Here is a 23,079-nt window from a genome sequence, read left to right on the forward strand (position 1 = left end):
AAGTTAAGTACCTGACGCAAGGTCAAATGCAAAGAAATGTCATTACCAGGCCCCGAGTCCAGGTTGGTTGGACTCCAGAGCACCTGCTTGTTGGCTGCATTACCTGTCCTCTAGGCCCTGCAACTGGCTTGTTGCAATACTGCTCACCTTCTAAAGTTCTTTCCTCTGCTGAATAAAGATGTTGATCTTATATACTGTTGGTCATTCACATAGCTATTTTTATGAAGTAGAGTCTGTTCAAGTCTTTCATCCTTTTAGATATATTGTGTTGTTTATCTTGTTAGGTAGTCATAGTTATTTATATAATGAGGCATGTATATGTGTGTGTGTGTATATATATATGTATGTATATATATATATGTGTGTATATATATATATATATTCTCTTAAACTCTTGTTTGTTTTTTCACTCTTAAAATCTTTCCCTGGGTGGTTCCATCACCCCTCACAGCTTTAAAAGCTATCTGTAAAAGAATAACATCCAAATATTATCTTTAGCTCTGACCTCGCCCATGAGCGACAGATCCATAGCTACCCTTTTCCTCTAAGCACTAATCTCATCTTGTAATTACGCCATCACAGTGCGGTTATGTGAGCAAGGTCCCTCTTACTCCACTAGTCTAGTTGTTCCAGGAGGATAGAGGTGCCTATTTTGGTCACTGCTCTGATACTGGCCAACAGCACAGCACACAGAATATATGCTCAATAGGCACTTGCTGAACAAAGGAATAAATTAGATGAGACAGCTCATGTGTGAAAGACCACGGGTGACTTGGAATAGTGATTGGGAAGGACACCTGTTTTCCCCTTACACAAAGACTGTCAACCCCAGGGTCAAACCTCCGGGGTTTCAAGGTGGTGCCTTTGACATGCAGATACCTTTGCAGTGTAGAGTCCCTCCTTGTGGGAAAAGAAGTTCAGTTTGTAGTCTTTCTTGGAGCCCGAGAGCAGGTCAATGTAATCAAGGCCCTTCATAGTGATGCTTAGGTCTGCCTTCTCTGGTTTCACCATTTCTATGATGACCCGGAATCTGCGGCAGTGCCGGAACACGTGAAGAAAGGAGAGAGACAATGAGACTTTGTCCAAGGGAGGGAAGGGTGGGTGCTGGTAATAACGGTAATAACCCTAGCTGCCATTTGCTGACTACCCATTATGTGCCAGGACTTGAGTAGGTGCTGTCCATGTATTACAGGCAGTTAATCTTTATGACGTCTACAGAGGTATGTGCCACTAACATCTCCATTTCACTGAAGAGAAAACAGAGGCCAAAAGAAGGAAGATAACATACTCAGGTTACACGACTAGTTAATGGCAAAAGGAGCACTCAGCCTTCCATCTGGGCCTCTACGAGCAGGTGGCCCTCAGTAAGTTATGCCTCTTCTTTGGGTCTTTGGTTGGCTCTGAGCTCCTCTCATCCTTGTACTCCATTCTACTCCTATCACAAGATCCAAGGGACTTCCTTCTCTAGCTGGGGGCTTAGTTCATAAGACAGCCCACTCAATAATAACAAAGATGATTATCATCAATATAATAATAATGGCTGATATTTATGGAGCATTTATTTGGGGCAGGCATTGTTCTAGGAGATGAGTAAGAAATGGCACTGAGCAGGAGATACTCTCCAGGTGCTTAAGCACAGGCAATGTCCAGCTACATCAGGGGCCATTACTTTGGAGCCTTTGAGCAACACAATACTCTCTATAGGCCCTGAGGAGGGGCAGGACCAAGCTTGATGGTGCAAATGGTCCCTCTGTCTCTCCACCCGGACCCCTTGCCCCACTGCCTCACCTCTGGGGCTTATTCAGCCAGTTGGTGATTGACAGGAGCTCGGTGTAGGGTGTCTTACATGGCACCTCACGGTAGATATTGGCTACAGCTTTCGGGAGTTCAGCAGTCCCATGCAGAGCATAAAGCCAGCCGGTTCCATCTGGAAGCGGGAAGAAGAGGGTGCCCTAAGGAAGAAGACCTGTGATCAGAATGACACAGAGGTCCTGTATTGGGGACCCATCAGGCATGGCGGGGACACAGGATTAGCGGAGGCTTTGCAAATAAGCATAACACTTGTGGAAACCAACTTGGTAATAGATCTAAAAAGTCACAAAAATGTTCTTATGTATTTGAACCAGGAATGCAACCTGAGGGAAATTACTGAAGAAAAATCCCTCCAAATGAAAAAGTTACACACATATTATGCACACACACACACACACACACACACAAACCACTTATAAAGTTGATGAAATTTGGAGATAAACATTCAACAACAGGGCAAGGTTAAATTATGGGAGTTTCAATCAATGAAATATTAGGCAGTCATTAAAATGATGATCTCAAACTATACAGTTAAATAAAAAAATATTAATGACATAATATAAAGTAAAAATAAACCTAATACAAGACTGAGTATGTTATAATGACAGTTATGGCTGTATCTGAGTAAGGATTGGTAGTGAAGATAGGAGAAAATTCATTTTTTTATAGGATGGAAAACTGTGGCTACTTTTGTTTTGGCTTTTTTGTTTTTGTTTTTGTTTTTTTTGGTACCGGGGATCGAACTCGGGTCTTTGCGCTTGAGCAGCAGGCAGCAAAACCACTAAGCTAAATCCCCGGCCCTGCTTTGGCTTTTTATTGCAGCCAGCATGATGGTATTTATGCAATTGAGCTAAATATTAATTGCTTGGTGCTTAGTCTAGAATTCATTTCAGAATGAGCCCTTGGCTGTACGAGGATCCGGTACACAGGAAATGAGGACAAAAACGGAAGCCAAAGCTTGATGGTCTGGACGACTCCCCACTGTTCCATCATGATCTGGGTACTCCGGTTCTTGTTATAATATTCTCTGAGCTCCCAAACTGTCTTTTAAACTTTCTCCCTCCTTTACCTATGGCAGGAATCCCATGGGGAGGTCTCAGCCTACCTGGTGCTTGCGGTTCTCCAAGTTCATGGTGCGGGGCCTGTAGGTGATCTCGTAAGGCTTATTTTGCTGATGGGGCTCCAGTGTGATGAACTCCGGCCCTTCCCAGTGCTCACCCTCAAAGATGGGGCGCAGATTCCAGGTCTGGTTGGTGTGGTTTGACAGCAAAATGGTCTGCGTGTTCTTGCAGCGCACCTGGCAGTTGAAATTCACCACCTGGAAGAAGGCAGGCACCTCACCTTGCATGGCACTTCCCCCTGGTCTGTCTCCAGGGCCCAAGGGAGAGCATGTGTGGAGGGGAAGGCTGATTTTAACAGTACTTGTATCCTGAGTTTCAGGTGATACTTTTATTTTTCTTTCATTCTTTCAACAAATATTAATTGAGTACTTTCCATGTAGGTACTGTTCTTGGTGGTGGAGGTGAGGCAGTGAACAAAGTAACAAAAATTCCTGCCTTCAAGGATTATGCTCTAGTGGCAAGAGACAGACAATAAACAAACAAGGAAGTATAATGCAGAATATGTAGGCTAGGAATAAATGCTATGGAGCAAAATAAAGCAGGGAAAGGGAAATAACGCCAGATTGGGGGGTGGGTGTGACATTTTAGCTAGGGTGATCAGAGAAGGCCTCACACATACCAAGAATACATATTTTATTAAAGACCAAGAAGAACAAATCAGGAGACACCCAAGGGAAAAGAGCCTCACAGGCAGAGGAAACATTCACTGCAAAGGTCTTGAATTCAGACTGATGACCACGAGGCTATTCTGGCAGACATGGAGCAGTGAGAGACAAATTAGCAGGGAAGAACAGCATCTAGGGGTCATGGTAGAGAGTTTTATTTTCTTCTATTGACATAGGAGGACTTTGAGGGAGCTTTGAGTAGAGAGTTTTAACAGAATCACAGTGGATGCTGACAGGTGACAGAGGAAGAGACCAATCAGAAGGTACTTCCAATAGACCAGGTCGGAGATGACAGTGGCTTGGGTGACACTACAGATGGTGGGAAGTGGGACTATTCCAGTTGTACTTTGAAAAGCCAATAGGATTTTACGATGTATCGAATATTGGGTGTAAGCGGAACAAGATTCAGGAATGACACCTAAGTTTTTAGCCTGAGCAGCCAGAAAGATGGGGATGCCAATTATGGGGGTAGGACTGACTGTGGGATGAGCAGGTACTCAGTTCTGTATGTGTATCTTTGAGAAGCCTATTAGTCGAACAGGAAGCGGAACTTACAAATACGGAGTTTAAGGGAAAAGTCCAAATAAGAGATACATATTTTGGAATTGTCAGCACAGCGGTGCTTTTTTTTTAAGGCCAAGAAGCTGGATGAGATCCACAAGGAGGGAGTGTCTTTAGAAAAAAAAGAGAGAATCTAAGGACTTATTTCTGACAGGTGATTGCAGGGTGAAGAAGGATGAGAGGGGAGCAGTCAATGAGCCAGGAGGAAGCCAGGACAGAGTAGTGTCCTGGAAGCAAGGGAAGGAATGTCTGGAGAAGGCAGCCTGGTTTACAGCACCACACTCTGCCTACTGCTCGAGCAAGATGAAGGGTGAAAACCTTCTAGAGGACACAAAGGGAAGCCAAAGCTTGATGGGGATTCTCTTACAGCCGAGGGCTCAGTTCTGAAATGAAGTTCTAGACCAAGTCGCTGGATTTATCAACATACACAGTGCGGTATTGGCATAAAGTTAGTCACATAGATCAGTGGACAAGAATAGAGCTCAGCAGTAGACCACACTTATGTGATCAACTTATTTTATCAGGTGCAAAGGCAATTCAGTGGAGAAAGGGCAGTCTTGTCAGTAAGTGGTACTGGGATTACTGGATATTTATAGTCAAAAAGTTTTGAGGCATATCTTATATTATATACAAAAATGAACTCCAAGCACATTGAAGACCAAACTTTAAGAAGAGAATAAATAACCAAGTTAAAAGTAGAAGATTGGAATCGGCATTGCAACAAAGAAGACATATGATGGCAAGTGAACACATGAGAAAATGTTTCCCGACATTAGTCATCAGGGAAATGCAAGTGAAAAGGCTCACCGAGAACCAGAATGGCCAAAACCTAAAAAATTGACCACATCAAGTGGAAGCAAAGATGTGGAGCAAGTGCTAGGTAGGCAGAGATGTACCCCACAAGCCACAACTAGGTATTTGCCCAAGAGAAATAAAAGCCTGTGTTCTTGCTGAGTCTTGTTTGTACCTGTTCATAGCATTCTGTTTGAGTCCATCCATTTATTATTCTTGAAAGAACAAAAAGAAAGGGAGAGAGACTGGGTGTCATTTTTACCATCAGCAATACTGTTAGGAAGCAGCTATTGGCACAGTTAGGTTTCCAGGAACATGGCCCAGACAGGGTTCATTCAAGCCATCTTTTTAACCATAGAGGAAGAGAAAGGTGCTAACCCTTTGCTCACAGGTCTTATTACAGAATTTGATCTAGAAGGACATCAGTGTAAGCTTCCTTGAGAATGTAAAGCCAGAGCTGAGAGCCGAGGAATGAACAGGGATAAACTAAATGGAGAGAGGAAAGGAACGTCCTCCATCCGGCCTATCTATCCAGCAATGGGAATGGCACAGTCCTGCTGCCGCTGCATCCCTGGGCAGCAGCAACTCACCTCTTTTACAGCAGGTGGCCCCACGCAGACACCAGACAGGGTGAGGCTCAGAGGACTGCCCCCCTGGATGAAGCAGGGAATGTTTTTACAGAAAGTCTCCTTTCCCACCTCCGTGGGATGGTAGGTCACTTCGAAAGAAACCTCCATGCCAGTGGTGATGTAACCCTCATCCGGGCTGATGGAGAAATGAGGCTCGAATTTCTTGACATCCCATTTGAACCTTTTCAGACAAAAGAAGACAAGGAAGAAAGTTAACTAATACTGAGGGTTTCCTCAGGACTACAGAGAACAACAGACTTCAGGTTTTTAGCTGCTGGGTGTCCCTCCCTGGCCTGCTCCCTAGGACTCAGGGGGAGAAAGAGCTGCCAGATAAAGCAGAAGCACAGGAAGCATGGGCCAAGGTCACCCTGGTAAGGTGACCTGGCTCCCTCTCAGAGCTGAGCCAATGGTGGGAAGTGGCTGCATCTTATGTTTGTACCTACAGGACACATCAGGGACAATATATACATGCACATGTGAACATATGTCCTCAAGGTCACACAGCTAGCAAGTGGCTGAGCTAGGATTGGCGCCTGCCTGAGTCTGTGGCCTTAGCTGTTCCCTACACTGCTTTCCAGTTCAGATCCAGGAAGGTGGTGACTCTGATGTGAGAGCCGCACCTGTTCTTGGTGGCACTGGGAGCTGATGGCCCTGTGTGGTCACCTCTATGGGGCTGGGGACTTGGTCCAGGCAGGAGACAGGATGGACAGTACAGGGCAGTGCCTCCAGGGTCAGGGCCACCACACCACAGCTCACTGGGGGCCTGTCACACTGAGTCTGCATGATGAGTGGCCCCAGGGTGAGTGGTGCGCATCCTGCACTGCTGTTCAGCATCTGTGAGAGACAAGGGGAAAGAGCCTGCAAAGGAGAGTTGCTGGAGATATAGTGCACTTGGGCTCTGTTCCTGGCCATGCTCCCTGGGCAAGTCACCTAACCTCTTTGGGTCTCACTCCATCTGTGCAGTGGGGATCTATGGTACCCACCTGAGAGGGCCTGGGATAATTAAATCGAGTGTACACATAAGGATCCTCAGCACTGCACCTGCACATGGTAAGTTTTTGCTACGTGCACGGTTTTGGAAAAGTGATTCAATCTCTTTGTGCCTCAGTCTCCTCATCTGTAACATTGATCTGTAGAGTATAGATCTCCTAGGGTTGTTGGTGGGATGGAATGATGAGCCATGTAAAGGGCATGTGACAGGACTGAGCAAATGTTCTCCATCATGTTAATTTTAGTAATCACTCTGGCGAGGACACTGCTGTCACATCTTGAGGCAAGGGTGTGTGTATAGAAGGGAAAAGATGGAAATAAAAAGTGGCTGTGCTTGCAGAAGGAAGTCTGGGAGTCCAAGGACAGAGATGTCTCCAGCAGCCTGGGGCAGGGCATGGCTTCCTACCTTGCCCCCATGTCTCCTGTGTTCAACATGAGGATGCGGCGTGTGGCTTGTGTCTGAAACACGACTGGTCCAAAGGGGAGGTTATCCTGGTCCAAAGAGATCTCCAGAGCCTGGCAGCAGCCACTGAGGAGGAAGAGGGGCTGCAGGAGGCCCAGGCATTCCATGAACACCTCCTCAGAGAAGGGAGGGATGCGCTTCTTTGGGGCGAAGATGACTTCGAGCTTACAGACTTCTTTGGGCTTCAGGGTGATGTTTTGGAAGGGCACCAAGGTGAGAACCTGGGTAAAGAGCAACTAGACTCAGCAGCTGACAGTGGGGGATCCCAAGGTGGGGGTCCTCTTGGTTCCCTGAGGTCTTGCTGCTGATGCTGCCAGCCCTGGGGAGAAATCTACATCTGCTCGTACCAGCTGTGTAATCGTTGGGAAGTTACTTAAAACTTCTGTGGCTGGCTCTATGGTAAAGGTTAAGTTCATGTATATTAAATGCATGGCACCTCACAGGCATCCAATAAATGTCAGTTCCCTTTCCTTCCCTTTCCAACTCATCTTCTTGGGGATTTCATTCTTCCTCCTCCCTTGTAGAGGAAACAGGAAACTCTCAGGGTTCTGGTGTTTCTCAAGGGTACTCCCTGGGATTGTTAAAAGGCAGAGTCCACAGACCTGCTCCAGGCTGAGGGGCTCAGTCCTCCCTTCTCCCTTGGAGGGCTTGGAACGCACATTTTCAAAAGTCCCTCAGGTGACTCATGATTCTGAAGTTTGAGAGCCATTGAAAACATTTGGATGTCTTGCTCTTTCCCCTTAGTCCTGGTACAAAGCAAATCCAGAGAAAGCCTATTCCTCTTTGACCCTTAAGCTTCCTTTGGTACAGAGCGCCAAGCAGTTACCCACAAGTGGGCTGTGGCCCAGGGAGTGAGGTGAGGGACAGAGGGGTTGCATCGGCAAAGTCGTGCCAGAGATTTCTCAAACATGAGTGTGATGGGCTCACACAGGACATTGCCAGCTTTGGGCTGGCCACCTCAGAGGCAGAATCAGTATGGCTAAACTGTTAGGGGCCCGGCCCCACTGAGACCAAGGACTGTAATTTGGATTAATGAGGATGGTGTAATGGACCACGTAGGCTCCTGGGATGAGATGCCCACTGGGTCTCTTGCTCTAGGTATGCTTTCACGGCCAAGTTTTCTGTATCTTGCAAGCCCTAGGTGGCGCACAATGCTCTTTCCACATTGATTCTCACCTGGTTTTCCAGAAACACTGACCCTTGGAGCATATACTGTATACACCTTTGGCCCCAGGGGTGTCCTTCTCTAACTTGCCTTCCCGGAAGGCATCTGTTCCTCCTGTAAAATGCAGCACGGGCCTCTCTGGGCTCTGACGCCTTCTGTGCCCTTGAGCCCTGCCTGCTCTGAGCAGCCCCGCTCCTGACTCACACCATCTCCGCAGTTTCTGCTGTCCCAGGGGTGTTTATGTATCTGTGACCCCAAAAGACTGTGAATTCCACAGACCAAGTCTGTGTCACATTGGCTTTTATATTCTCTGTACCTCACACATATTTACTGAATAAACAAAAGAATGAACTGAAAGAAGGAATAGATACAGTCCACTCTCAGAATGAAACACTTGGGGTCCATTTTTGAAGGGCCAACCAAATATTGATGATGTTAAGTGGGGTAGCAGGTAGCTTGGATTCAGGGACCTTGGGGAAGTGGGTTTAGCAACACACATGTTTTTCTTTCAGCATTGATGAGACTGCAAAGCAGGACAGACTTTCAGGGGCAGACTGGTGATATTAAATGAAATACATTTTCCCTTTTGACCCAAGAGCCTACTTCTAAGTACTTGTCTCAAGTAGGGAGTCATGGATGCATACAAAGGCATTGCTGCAAGGCTATTACAATGCTTTTCATAATATAAAAAGAACAGAAACACCTAGAATGAGCAGAAATGGTCCATTCATGTAGTAGACGTGGAAATGAACAAAAGGCACTGGAAAGTGAAACGAAAATGTAAAATGAGAATAATAAAAGCATTGACCCTATACTGTTTTGGGAAAAATGATCTGAGATAGCACATAGAAAGCTGTCAGTGTGGTCTGGGTCATTCTAGATGCACAAGAAATGCGAGCTGTTGGTGTTGTTAGCCTGGTCATCCTTATGTACTGGAAGTGTGAAGAGCCCCCAGGAGTCCCCGAGCCCCAACCTTGGGTTCCTGGAGTTCTGGAGTAGAGAACAGCACAGACTGGTTAAATGTGAGCTGCGCAAGGCTGTTGTTCATGATGCAGACAGTTTTCTTCACGACTTGTCCTGGCAGGACAGCTCCTAACTTCACAATCTTACTGGCTGGATCTAGGACTGAAATCTGTGGGACAAGAGATTAGGAAGGAGGGTTCATCAGTAAATGAGAAAAATAAATGTTAATGATATGTTTATCCCAGGGAGGCAAGGGTGGCTCCCTCTCTCATAGTGATCTAACTTCACGTTGGATGGGCATTTGTTCACCCAACATTCATACACTTAAAAATGCCCACTAAATTCATTGCAAAACTACATAATTAAAACTGGGTTTAGAGAGAGGGAGGAAAAGCTCAGGGCACCTAGACAGTATATTGCAGGGGGCTGAAACCAGACTAGGGGCTCAGGGAGGCCTTCTTGAAGACCGGATGCTTATCTCAAGAGCCAAAGAAGGGCAGGTTATAGTCAGTGGGAGCCAATGGGAGCAGGGGCTGGGGAGTACTGCAGGGGGAAGAGATGGCCTGGGTGAGGTCCTGGGCTAGAGGGAGCAGCCTGTGGCTTGGAGCTAGTGCTGAGAGGAATTTGGAGAGTGAGTCAGGCCTTGCAAGGTCTTTGTCATTTTTTTATTTTGGTACTGGGGATTGAACTCAGGACCTTGGGCTTGCAAGGCAGGCACTGGAACCACTGAGCTAAATCCCTGGCTTGCAAGGTCTTGTGTGCCATAGTTGGCTGGGGAGAGAGAGAGAGTGGGCTTTGCTTTGGGAGAAATAGGAGTCAGCAAAATACAGAGTGACTCAATTTAATATATATATATTTTTTGCCACAGTGCTCTGTGAAGGCTACAGGACAGAAAGAGAGAAAGTGTGAGGAGTAGAGAAGATGGTGGTTTGGTTGGAATGGTGGCAGCAGAGGTGGAGAGAAGTAGATACACCGTGAAATCCTCATCTAAGACCCTGATTGAAATGTTGATCCGGCCCCTCAATGGCATGGGGGAGACTTTGTCTCTGTCCTGGGTCCAGATACACCAAGTGGTAGTGTCCTTTTGCTCTTATGGCTTGAAGGCTGCCAGAAATATAGTACTCCAATTTCCCTCCATGCTGAAATGCCTCATGCACTCTCGAGAATCTTGGAAAGTTTTCAATCTTCCCAAACTTTTTATTACAATACAAATGTTCCTGCCAGAAAAGCACCTTAAACCTTGACTAGACACTGGGAAGGAAGAGATGAGCTCTCTATCTGGAGAGCCTGGGTAGAAGGGATCTTTGACCAAATGTAATCTTGGGATCCACCACTGATTGGAGAATGATAACCAGTGAGGGTGTTGACATGCTACAAAGCTGAAACCTGTGTCTGCACATGTTGCCTAAAAATGTTTATTAGGCATGAAAAGAAAACATGCACTAATGTGGGAGGAGGAAGATGTGTGCGGGATGCTGCATCTGATAACCTCAAATTTCTCCAAGAAGGTAAAGAACGTTTCTCTACCTGTGATTACCTATATCTTTGATACAGTGAAATTTGGAATTAAGAGCTATGATTCACTTGAGTCTGACTGACAATTCCCCTCTTTGTGTAACTAGGGACATCTTCTCAGTGGGTCTGGTTGACTTCTGATAGGGCAACCCCAAAGGTGAAGACACAAAGGCGGAAGAGAGCAGTGTGGGCTCAAGTTACAAAGGAGGCTAGAAGAGTGGGGCGGAGGGCCAAGCCCCAAGGCCTCCCTCGTAATCCCTTACCTTCATTTCAGTGCCTTTCCCTTTGATTTTGACTGTTTGTTGAGAGAGCCCATTGATTTCAAAGGGGATAAGTTCCTGGTAGTTGATACTTTCTCGAGGATAAAAGGTGATTGGAATCTCCAGTGTCTTTCCTGGCTTTATCACTTCGGCATGGAAGCTCACGTCAAGGTAGCTGGTGTTGGTGTACAAACAATCTATGCTGGGGAAAATCAAGAGGAAGGGGCATAAATGCTGAGAAGGCTGACCTAGAGGGACTGATAAATCCCCTTTGCTTTCTGGGCTAAGTATGATGGGTACCTGCCCATCTGTCCTAAAGTAAGAGAAATCAGTGAAGAGCTGGAAGGGACTGAAGTACTGATCAGCTCACACTCCCAGCCACACTGATTTATTTACATCTTGAGATCCAGGCAGAACCAGGCCTCAACCCAAAGGCTCATGTCCCTTTGCCTAATGAACTTTTCACTCTGTTGAACCTCTATTTCTTGATCATGCATCCCATGGTTGGAAAGGAGTGTGTTTGAGAGTCATACGGGCAGGAATTTGGATCCAGGTCCTATGACTAACTAGCTGTATGATCTAGGAAAAGTTCCTTGACTACTTTCTTACCTATAAAATGGGGCTAGTGATATTTCACAGGGTTGTTAAGATTAAATAAAATGAAGTGGCTAATGCAGTCACTAAACAGGGCATGGAGAAAATATTCCATAAAGGAGAGCTATTTTTAGTATGACAAATTGCTCAACTAGAAGGAATCTTTTTTTTTTTTTTGACATTTTCAAAGATTCATATTTATTCTAAACAGTATGCTGAATCTCTCAGGTCTAGATTTTTGAAACATTGGCACTGTTTCTATTTCCAATTTATTACCTTGGCCATGGCCAAACACAATAAGAAAGTGTATTTTCAAAAAAATAAGAGCCAAGAGACTCATGTAATGGCACAAGATCCCAATGATGAATGTAACTGTATTTTATACCTAAAATGTACCAATAAAGTTAATGGGGAAAAAAAAGAAAAAAGAAAGTGTATTTTCCATTCATATTCCCATAAACTTTCAAATATTAATATCCAAATGGGATAGTCACTCCACTTTTTTTTAAGGTGGTGGTGGTGGGGGAAGTGGCCACAGAGTCAAAAACTTTTCCAGAAGGAAGAACAGCCTTTCATTAAATTCCCTCTGTCCTGGTAAAATGGAGGCTTAATGGTCAGCAGATTTTAATCTCAGATCATCTTTGCTACAGTATTAATACACCTTTGAAGCATTTAAGATCTGAATTCATCTGAAATTCCTAATACCATCTTTTAGCTTCTTATAAGAGGATAAATGGGAGAAGCCTACAATGAAACAGGAAATACTACCCTCACAGACTATTAATAGCATGCAATCTATATGATATTACATACATTAAAGTCTCTAATTATGGTAGGCCTGGCTCATAATTATAGTATCCAACTAGAAGGAATCTTGAAAGATCATGTTTAGCCCACTCCACCTGTGGGTAGGAAGGCACATAGACCTCTCCATTATGACCTCTGCTCATCTGCCTGACAGGTATTCAGAGGTGTCTAGCTGGGCCAATGTATGAAGCACAATGTCTTCAACAAAGTAAGAGTGAGATTACACTAAATCATATAAGGAAACATATAAATAGATAAGATTTTAATTAATATTTAGTTATATGATAATCATCATTTAATACTCAGGATAATAATCACAATGGGGTGGCAGCTAACAATAACTGAGCATTTTCTAGGCTTTAGGCACTAAGTACTAGACTAATTTAGTCTTCTAATGGTCTAATGGTCTAATAGGAGGTACTATTCTGATCCCCCATTTTGGTCAAGGATACAGAGACAAAGAATTTGAGAAATCTGTCCAGTGACTGGGGGTGTAGCTCAGTGATGCAGCACTTGCCCAGCAGTTTTAAAGTCCTGGATTCTATTCCCAGCACTGGAAAAAATTGCCCAAGATCACACAGCTAAGGACGAGCTGAAATCTGAACTTAGATCTGTGCTAGGATAGCCACTAGCCACATGTGGCTATTAAAATTAAAATAAGTTAAATAAAGAATTCAGTTCCTTAGTTGTACTGGCCACATTTCAAGTGCTCCATAGCCACCTCTAGCTATCAGCCATCATATTGGACAGTGCAGAAAAGCAACATTAGCCATTGCAGAAAGTTCTCTATATACTGGTATAGAGAGCTTTGGACGAACACAGGTCTGTGGACCTATGAGACTGTGACTCATTAGGTCTGGGATGGAGCCCAGAAACCTTGACTGGAACCTGGATTTGAATCAGAAGATTTAGGCTCAGTACAGATCTGCTACTTTCTGCACAGAAATTTTAAATTCTCTAAACCTCAGTTTCCACATCTACTACATGTGGAAAATAAATGGAAGCTACAGAACTTCCAATGAGGTCATTTGGTATTGCCCTCTACATGAATTGCTCATGGCTATCCAAGTATTAATGACGAAGATGGGGACCCAGGATTCATGTCCAACTGTATTTGACTTTTTCCCGTAATTCCTCTTTTTTGGTCTAGGTAGACTGTACCTGTATGGAGTCTATAGGATCACAAGGAGCTGCAGAATCATTTGGATGCTCTGGGAAGCCTACCTACCTCATGGATGTATCTTCTTTGTTGGTGATGACCAGAGTTTGTTTGTATGAGGGCATTCCGGCTTGGTAGATGAAGCACGTCCCAAAGTTGTAGCTGGTGAAGGAGAAATCGACAGCTGGACTCACAGCACAGCCTGAGATGCTGCACATAAATGTTGGGCCATAGCTGATCTGTGGGGAGGGCATGTAAGGGAATGGTGATGAGGAGAAATGGGAGGAGAGGGTACTTACATTCTCAGATGAAAGAGGAGAGCAGTTGGTTCTTTAAAAAACCACAGGCCTACAGAGTACAACTGAAATCTGCATCCATTCTTGCTTTGCTCCTGCAGCACTGATTCAGCTTGAAGGCCAAAGTGTATGGCAGAAACTGCCAGTTACTACCCAATGTCCACTCGCTATGGCTTCCTTACTAGCAGTACTCTGACTGGTTGCCAGTGTGCCTAGATGAAATACTTGATCCTCCCTTGCAGCTCAGGGGCCACTAGGCATAATTCTGGTCATTGGAATATAAGAGGAGAGTTTCCTATCTTGATTAAAGAGACAAAGTCTTATTGGTCATCAGGCTCTTCTCCCTCCTTTCACTCTGGAATGCAGACCTAGGAATTAGGTAGGAAGGTCATTGATAACCCGGAGATGACAATATAATCTGCCAGAGTCTTTGCGGATTCATATATAAGATAATGCATGACTCAGTTTCACATGAACTTAATTTGTGCTTTACAAACTCTTCATAATGTGAAATTTCATATATTGATAATTCATTTAAAATAAAATATCCAATATTTATTCTGTACAATCTCTCCTTGCAAGCTATAAACTGGGGAAAGTTTCCAGATTGTTTTGTTCTTTTTTCTGTGCTGTGGTCCATCTTTCCACCTTCTCTGTGGCTTCTAATTTTCTCATCCATTCCTTCTTGATTTCTGGAAACCTATTTCTCTTTGTTCCCCCACCAAATGTTATTTTCCAATGTTTAGATTCCAGATCTTGGACAGGCTGAATTTTTCTAATGGTCACCACTCTGCAGTTTTCTTCTCTACTCTGAGGATGACTATTAACATCTAAATTTATAACAATCTAGTATGGATAAATACAAACTTAATTTCAATATATGAAAAACTTGGCTCCTATATAGCTCTTTTCCTTTCCCTTTGTTTGTGCTATTATTATTATTATTATTATACAAATGCATCTTTATTTAGTGCCCACAAACAAATTATATTTACTGAGTATGTAGTTGTCTTTTAAACCAGATAGAAAAAAATTTACAAACAAAAAATTCATTTATGCTGTTTTGTATATAACCTGTGAAATTACCTTTACTGGTGCTCTTTATTTCTTCATGTGTATTTGTGTTACTCTCTTGTGTACTTTCATTTCAATCTGAAGGATTACCTTCATTATTTTATTCATTCATTCATTCCATCATTCTTTATTTTTGCAGTACTGTGGATTGAACCCAGAGCCTTTAAACTGAGATACATCCATACCCCTTTTAAAATTTTTTATTTTGAGTCAAGGTCTTGCTAAGTTGCAAAGTTATCCAGGGCTTGAACTTGGGGTCTTCCTTCCTCAGTTTTCCAGAATTCTGGGACAACAGGTGTTGCATCACCATGTCTGGCTCCTTTATTATTTTTTTGTGGCCAAGTGTTCTAGTGATAACTTCTTCTGCTTTTATCCAAGAATGTTTTGGTTTCTCCATTTTTGTTGGATAGTTTTGCTGGATATGAAATTTTTGTTGACAGGTTTTGTCTTTTTGCATTTTGAATATGTCATTCTATTGTCTGCAGGTCACCAAGGTGTACAATGAGAATCAGCTGTTAATCCTGCTGCTTTCAAGATTATCTGCCTTTGTCTTCCATAGTTAGCTTATCACGTGTCTAGGAATGGGTCTTTTTGAATTTATCCTACTTGGAATGTAATGAGATTTCTGGATGTTTCATTGCTTTCCCCATCAAATCTAGGAAGGTTTGGGTATTTCTTGAAACATTCTTTCTATCATTTTCTCTCCTGCTGGGACTTCCATTATGTCTGTTGGCATGATTGATGGTGTCCTGTTGGTTTATGAGGCTCTATTCATTTTTCTTCTATTATTCAGACTGGATAATCTCATTGCTTCAACATCAAATTTGCTTATTCTTCCTTTTGCCACATTAAATCTGCTGTTGAGCCCCCCTTGTGATTTTTTAACTTCTGCTCTGTACTTTTCAACTGCAGAATGTATGGTCTTATAATTTCTCTTTGATATTCTCTACCTGGTGAGACACTGTTCTCATATTCTCCTTTAGTTATTCAGACATGGTTTCCTACAGTCCTTTGTTTATTTTTGATGCTGAAGTTTGAATGCAGGGTCTTATGCATGCTAAGCATGCAATCTACCACTGTGCTGTAGCCCAACCTCAACATATTTTTTTTGTTTTTGGGTACCGGGGATCGAACTCAGGACCTTGCGCTTGTGAGGCAGGTGGCAGAACCACTGAGCTAAATTCCCTGTCCCCCAACATATTTTAAATAGCTGACTTGAGGTATTTGTCTTATAACACCAACATATGGGCTTTCTTAGGAAAAGTTTCTCTTGATTGCTATTTTCTGTCTATGAATCACACTCTCTTTTTTTTTCGTGTCTCATATTTTTTTTTTTGTTGGAAATTGCAGACATAAAAAAATATAATGTGGTAATTTTGGAAATCAGATCTTACAAAGCCCAACCCTGGGTTTGTTGCTGTTGTTACTTTTTGTTTTGTAACTTTTCCAGCAAAATCTTTACAGTAGTTCCCCTTATCTGCAAATGAAACATTGCCAGAATGGTGGGGTGTGCCCGAAACCACAGACAGTACTGAATCTCATGTATGCTGTTTTGTCCTTATATATACATACCTACAATAATATTTATCTTATAAGTCAGGCAAAATAAGATACAACAACAGTAATAAAATAGAATGATTAGAAAAATATATTATAATAAAAATTATTTGAAAGTGATTGCTCTTTCTTTCAAAATATCTTTTTGTACTGTAATCACTCTATCTTCTTGTGATATATGTGAGATGATGCTTATAGAAAGTACTTTATAGTTTTTCCTTTGCATATCTGAATTGACAGTATAACTATTGTGCTTTGGGGTCATTATTAAGTAAAATAAGGGATACTTGAAAAGAAGTACTGCATTATCTCAACAATTGATCTGATAACTGAGACAGCTACTAAATTACTAATGGGTGAGTAGTATACACAGTGTGCACATGCCAGACAAAGGGATGATTCATGTCTGAGGCAAGGTGAAGTGAGACAGCATGGGATTTCATCACAATACTCAGAACAGTACATAATTTAAAACTGATAAATTATTTCTGGAATTTTCCATTTAGTATTTTCAAACTGTGCTTGATCAAGTGTCTTAGTCACTTTCTTGTCCCTGAGACAAAATATCCAGCACCTAGGGCCGGAGATTTAACTCAGTGGTTCCGCCACCTACCTCACAAGCCCAAGGTACCGAGTTCGATCCCCAGTACCAAAAAAAAAAAGAAAAAATCCAACACCTGCAACTTAAAGGAAAGGAAGTTTATTTTGGCTCACAGTTCAGAAGTTTCAGTCCATGTTTGGCAGGCTGAAACACAGAAACAGCATGACAGAAGGACCTGGGCAGTGGAAAGCTCCTCACATCATGGCAGCCAGGGATCAGAGAGAAGGGAGGAGCTGAGGAGGGAGACACACCCTCTCTGGTCATGACCTCAGTGACCTGTCTCCTCTGACCAGGCCCTACCACCCAACAGCAAGTCAGCTATAGCATCCCCGTTATTCACTCATCTTCCAAAATTTCTCACTATGAGCACATGAGGCCTTTGGGGGACATTCTTGATCTAAACCATAATACTACGAGTAGCAGAAATCATAAAAATCAGAACTGCAAATAAGTGGACTACTGTATTCTTATTTATACATGACCACTGCTCAGTTAGTTTAATGATAAACTAATGGTTGAATAGAGATGTCCTTAAATGTCTGGAACCAATGGTCTCTCAGGATTTTTTACCAAGGGGCTCTGTGTGTGTGTGGTGGGGCATGATAACCAGATAGGCAGCTGCCAACTCTGCTTTATTTTTCACTCTTTGCTTTCACAGAACCTACAGGCTTTATTTACAGTAAGACACTTATTTACAGTAAGAGGCCTTGTGTACCCCTAAGATACACACATGTGCTACACGAGCAATGTATGACTGTCTACACTCCAGGGAACACGTTAGAAATTTTCATGTGATCAATGATCATCTCATTCTCCCATCTTTTCTTTTGCATTTTGGGGTCAGCTTCTTACGTACTCCAAGGGTTACTGCCACCTCAGGCAGCTGCCATCTGAAACAATTGCTATTGACTGTTTCTGACAAATGCCCCATGGGAAAAGGCTGTTCACACTGAACAAGCTCTTAAGTCAGGTCAAATAAAAGCAAGCCCTGTTGAGTGAGCCTGCGGGGAGTCGAGGTTTCCACTGAACTTCTAGACTGGGCAAACAATGTCAGTTATTTTATAGTGGGGCTTTTGAAGAGTTCAAAACAGGCTTTGTTCTCTGTGGTGACTGATAGGTGGCTTGTTGCACTTGAATTGCAGAGCTGTTGGTTTTCAAGGCTATTGCAGACCTGGGGAAATGGGCTGGGAAAAGGAGAAATTAAGATACTGCAAAACTCAGTCTCTATGGATATTTGGCAATTTTTCTTGAATAAAAGCCCTTTGGATTGTTGCAGGGTTTGGTTAATTTCAGAGTTCTGCAAAAAGTAGATTTTGATAATTTTTGCCAGTGTTCTTACTGCTACTGAAGAACAGCTTTTCAGAGTTCCTTATTTGCCATTCCTACAGATGTCCTCATTATTAGTTTTTCATTCAAGAACATATCTTGGAAATTATATATGTTCTCTCTCTGCCACCTCCCATTTATTTTAACATCTCAATAGTATTCTGGTGCATGGATAGCCAACTGTTTTTCAATTGGTACTTACTCACCAGGCACCTCAACCATGGATGAGGCCTTTGTGTTAGAGATTGTGGGGCTGTCTTCAACACAAGCACCCTGCATGAGGTTCTAGACAGGTTGTGAAAATAGAACACACTAGAGAATCAACTCATCAGGGCAGCCTGCTGTGAGTGCTTTCAGCATTTGGATAATGTTAAACAGTCTCACCTTGATTCTGAGTTCCACGCCTTTCAAGACGCTCTTCCGAAATGGCTGGAAAGACAGAGTGGCCTGTTCACTCTGTCCTGCATCCACTGTGCTGTCAATGGGCGAAAATTCCAAGTACTGTAACAGGGCTTTGGGCCCAGAAAGTTCTGCCTGGAAATTGAAGTTGAACTTTCCAGTGTTTATAAAGCTGAATTCACACTGGACAGATTCATTTAACTCCACCTGGGAGAGAGAACAGAGCAATGAATGCAAAACATAGTTCCCTTCTCTGGGGGAAAAAAAAATCCTTTGGGAAATAAAGATGGCAGATGAGGTTGGTGAACTGCATGTTATTGGCTTAATGTCAGATATTCCAGCAAGAGCTACTAAATGTTGGGGTTCTATCTCAAGTATAAGTTGGCAATTGAATTCTTAGACCTCTATTGCCTATTGGTAGTCAAGTATCCTTTCTGTATGTTTGGTACAAGAATTTTTGCCTCTCTCCATCATCTCCATCCCCTGGAACATAAAGTGAGAAAGCATGCAAATTATCTACATTTTGGGGGATGGAACTATTCCTGGCATGGTTCTATTCTTCTGGTCTTTCTGGTTTGTGAGGTGGAAAGCTCAGCCCACATTCACTTATGCCACCTCCTCAGTTAAGCATGGAGACCGAGAGAGATAGCAAGGTCCTCTTATACATTTACCTCATAGAAGTTGATGATGTTGGTCTGGTTGGGTGTCAAGAGAGTGATGGAGCCAGTCCTGTCCTTGCACTTGACCTCTGCATTCATGGAATAGCCCTCAGCCTTGACGTTTAGGGTCAGGGGGTGGGCTTTCCTTTTCACATTGCAGATCAAATTAAAGTTCACATCTCCTTCCTGCTTTGGTGTGAAGAAAATATCAATAGGGAACCTGGTTGGGGAATAAGACAGCAGATTAGGTAACTAAGCCAACCCTTAAAATCTGCTAAAAATGTCAGCCCACTGGACTAGCAGGTATATTTTGAGCCAAAGGCATCAAAAAAGGCATTCCAAATTATGATCAGTTTTTAAGATTTGCCAGACAAGGATAGGCACTGCTCGGTGAATTCACACATATAGCAGACAGCAAGGAAATGACTACAAACATGAGAGAAAATATTGAGAACAAGGACTTTAAAATTCTCGGTCACCATAATTCATAAAATGAACGTCAGGAAGTAAGTAGGACAGGCATGGGATGGTTACTATATAATTCTTAGATTTGGAAGAGATTTTCTAAGTGGGGCACCCCGGCAGCTTCTCCTGGATGGCTGGCCTGGGTCCCATCATGCTGGGAGGGTGCTCCCAGAGGTCTTCATTTTTCTTTACCTGGACTGTGGTGGGATACAGCCTTCCATGGGGCACACGACCAAGTTGCTGCTGAAACCTTCAGAATAACGAGAGTTGTCCTGGAAGGCAAAATTGAAGCCCTGCTCCTCCTTGTTGATGATCTGCACAGTCTCCCTGGCTTCTCTGCCTGGAGAGGAAATGCCCAGTCTCAGTGGAAGCCTCCCGCCTGCATGGTGAAGTCCCTCAGCAGATACTGCTCTACAGACAAGAGGAAGCCTTCTTAAAAGACATCCCCCACTTCTTTGTCCTCCTTGACCCAACACCTCAGTCTACTTTTCTCTTTCCCTTTGCTCTTTAAATGACCCTCCTCCATTCAGGGTCCTCCTCTTCCTTCTAGAACTTCACTTCATCAATTCCCATCTCCTGTTGGGTGGCTGCTCTGGCCTGGTCACAGTTCTCCTGGGATACTGGTGGCACTGTTTTCTTCCCTTGCTCTTTCAGACCCAGGAGTTGTAATGATTTCCTGAATCTGTTAATAGGGGCTTTACCTTCCCTGGTTTATCCCTTAATTGCCCATATCTCTGTAAATAATCCCTGCATTAAATTCTTTTGAATTAGACTTTGAGTATGCCATGAGTTTCCTGCTGAGATCATTAACTAATATATCTCCTTTCGTTAAGTTGTTTCCTGTGGCTATTGCAGAATATGTATTTTCCCACATAAATATTAGGATCCTTTTATCCAATTATCTTCTCTCCTCAGTCCTTTTGGGATTAGAGCTGTTAGATTGAGCAAGTTTTTAAGTATTAGCATGTCCCAAATGTTGCATGGAACATATTTATAGTAGAACATTACTTACTGTTATCTGAAGTTAAAATTTAATTCAGCATCCTATATTTATCTGGCAACCCTATCTGAGGTTCTAATTGGTATGTGATTAACTTTGCATTTAATTTTAGGAGAGCTGGTAAATGTTCAGAGCATGTTTGGAGATAATTTTAATATGATTTAATAATTTTCCTTATATAGAGAATTTGTTTTTGCATTTATCCTTAGATACTGTATGTTTAGTCAGAATTAAATTGGAAGTTTTTTGTTTCTGTTTCTACATGCTTTTTGTTTGTTTTTTGAGACAGGGTCTTGCTTCTTGCTTCTTGCTTCTCACTATGTAGCCCAGGCTGGCGTCAAACTCTTGGGAATCTTCCTGTGTGGGAGTGCTGGGATTACACGCATGTGCCACCACACCCAGATCTAAGTGCTTTTATTATTATTATTTTATATATATATATTTTTTGGTACTGGGGATTGAACTCATGACCTTGCACTTGCAAGGCGGGCGTGGTGCCACTGAGCTAAATCCCCGGCCCTAAGTGCTTTTATTATTAAAAGGGAAGAAATTCTTGTTTTTAAAATATTTGTCTTGCATTACCAAATTATCTTTATCCCAGGAGTTTGTTTTTCTCTTGAGTCCTTTGAGGTTTTTATGTATGTAAAATCAACAGCAACAGCAAAATAAAATAATTTTGTCTTTCTCTCATGTTTATGCCAGTTACTTAATTTTTTTGTGTTATCAGATTCTCTGTGATCTCTTAAGAAAGTGTCCAATAATAATGGTGATGAAAACTATCCTTGCCTAATTCCTCATTTTAATTGGGGTAGCTTAGTGGTTTTTTTTTTTGGTACCGGGGATCGAACCCAGGTCCGTGCGCTTGTGCAGCAGGCGACGAAACCAGTGAGCTAAATCCCTGGTCCAGCTTAGTGGTTTTTTAATAGGATATTTACCTTGATTTTGATTAATCTTCCTTAGATATTTTTTCATCAATTCCTGTTTTACTATTAGAGGGGTTTTTTTTGGAATATCTGCTGAATTTTAGCAATGCCCTTTTAGTATGTTAATATTTTCATGTGGCTGTTCTTTAATCTTTTGATGCAATGACTATATTGAAATGCACACCCTTGCATTCCTGTATTAAACTCTTTGCTTTGCTGTTATTATTCTTATGCTATACATCTCATTTATTTGTTCAAAACCTTAATAAATGACCTCCCCATGTGCATCAGTATAAGAAAGATTTTCAAATGATACACACTGAATACACACCCAGCTTTTAACTTTGGTTTTCTTTGATGGAAAGAGAAGGATGAAAGGATGGATAGTGACAGATAAAATTTTTCTTATAATCAGTTTCTTGATTGACTATAAGTTGTTATTTTATAAATTAAAAAATATAATAAATAATTTGAAAATCCTCTAGCTTTTCTTGTATTTTACACACACACACACACACACACACACACACACACACACACCCTTTCTCAGTGTGAAAGATGCATAGGGTTATAAGGAACCTGAAAATCGCTTCCTTTATATGCCCCAGGTCGCTGTTCAAATGCCACTTTCCTACTGCCTAATGCATTCCTTATTCTCCCTACCCTGCTGTATTTTTCTCTAGAGCATTTATCAACATTTGACATACTATATATTTTACTTTTTGGTAGCTTATTTCCTCTTACTAGAATGTAAACATCATGAGGCTTTGTGGTTTTGTTTGTTTTCTGTTTGTTTTGAGACAGGGTTTAGTTACATAGTCCAGGCTGGCCTTGAACTTGCTATGGAGCTTATGCTGGTCTCAAACTTGCAATCTTCCTGCCTCAGTCTCCCAAGTGCTGGGGTTACAGGTGTGTGCCATCAGGCCCAGCTGATTTTGTGCTTTATCTTAGTGCATTCCCAATGCGTGGAATAATGCTTGGGCTAGACCTGTAGCTTAATAATATTTGTTGAAACCATAAAACGACGGTAGAGAAATCTGACCACTGTGACACACAGTGAGAAGTAAACAAATACAGATCACGATCTTGGGCGTGCAAGAAGGGTGGTGTTGACAGGCTCTACAAATCAAGAAAGTCAATGCAGGCACTAAAGGAGACTTCCTGTAGGCTCTTTAAAAGGCCTTCTAAATTTCTTTAGGTTTTCAATGTATGGCTTTAGAAGATAGTTGATGGAAAGTAGATTGAGAGGTAAATACTTTATGGTTTTCTGAAAAGTGATAGAG

General features: G+C 42.5%; 1 protein-coding gene across 8 annotated transcripts in view; it reads right to left on the reverse strand.

The window, feature by feature from the left end:
• The window catches only part of Hydin (HYDIN axonemal central pair apparatus protein), a 410,895-nt gene that overhangs the window by 10,839 nt on the left and 376,977 nt on the right, over positions 1-23,079 (reverse strand). For 6 of the 8 annotated variants that reach the window (XR_015448741.1, XM_087204682.1, XM_087204679.1 and 3 more), the window contains 11 exons: positions 20,066-20,213; positions 19,421-19,628; positions 18,735-18,956; positions 13,566-13,735; positions 10,940-11,138; positions 9,172-9,330; positions 6,977-7,254; positions 5,542-5,761; positions 2,918-3,130; positions 1,789-1,952; positions 880-1,030 (listed from right to left, as the gene is read on the reverse strand). Coding sequence is in view for 6 of the 8 variants with exons in the window: in XM_087204682.1 (XP_087060808.1) it covers positions 880-1,030; positions 1,789-1,952; positions 2,918-3,130; positions 5,542-5,761; positions 6,977-7,254; positions 9,172-9,330; positions 10,940-11,138; positions 13,566-13,735; positions 18,735-18,956; positions 19,421-19,628; positions 20,066-20,213 (2,132 nt within the window). In the remaining 2 variants the exon portion in view is untranslated. Of the gene's footprint in view, positions 1-879; positions 1,031-1,788; positions 1,953-2,917; positions 3,131-5,541; positions 5,762-6,976; positions 7,255-9,171; positions 9,331-10,939; positions 11,139-13,565; positions 13,736-16,578; positions 18,209-18,734; positions 18,957-19,420; positions 19,629-20,065; positions 20,214-23,079 lie in introns of those variants that run through there. The other 2 variants (XR_015448747.1, XM_087204687.1) reach the window with 2 other exon arrangements.

The sequence above is a fragment of the Heterocephalus glaber genome, unplaced genomic scaffold (assembly GCF_053883595.1).
Source record: "Heterocephalus glaber isolate CG9 unplaced genomic scaffold, H.glaber_assembly_v1.0 deba00000071, whole genome shotgun sequence".
NCBI classification, from domain to species: domain Eukaryota; kingdom Metazoa; phylum Chordata; class Mammalia; order Rodentia; family Bathyergidae; genus Heterocephalus; species Heterocephalus glaber.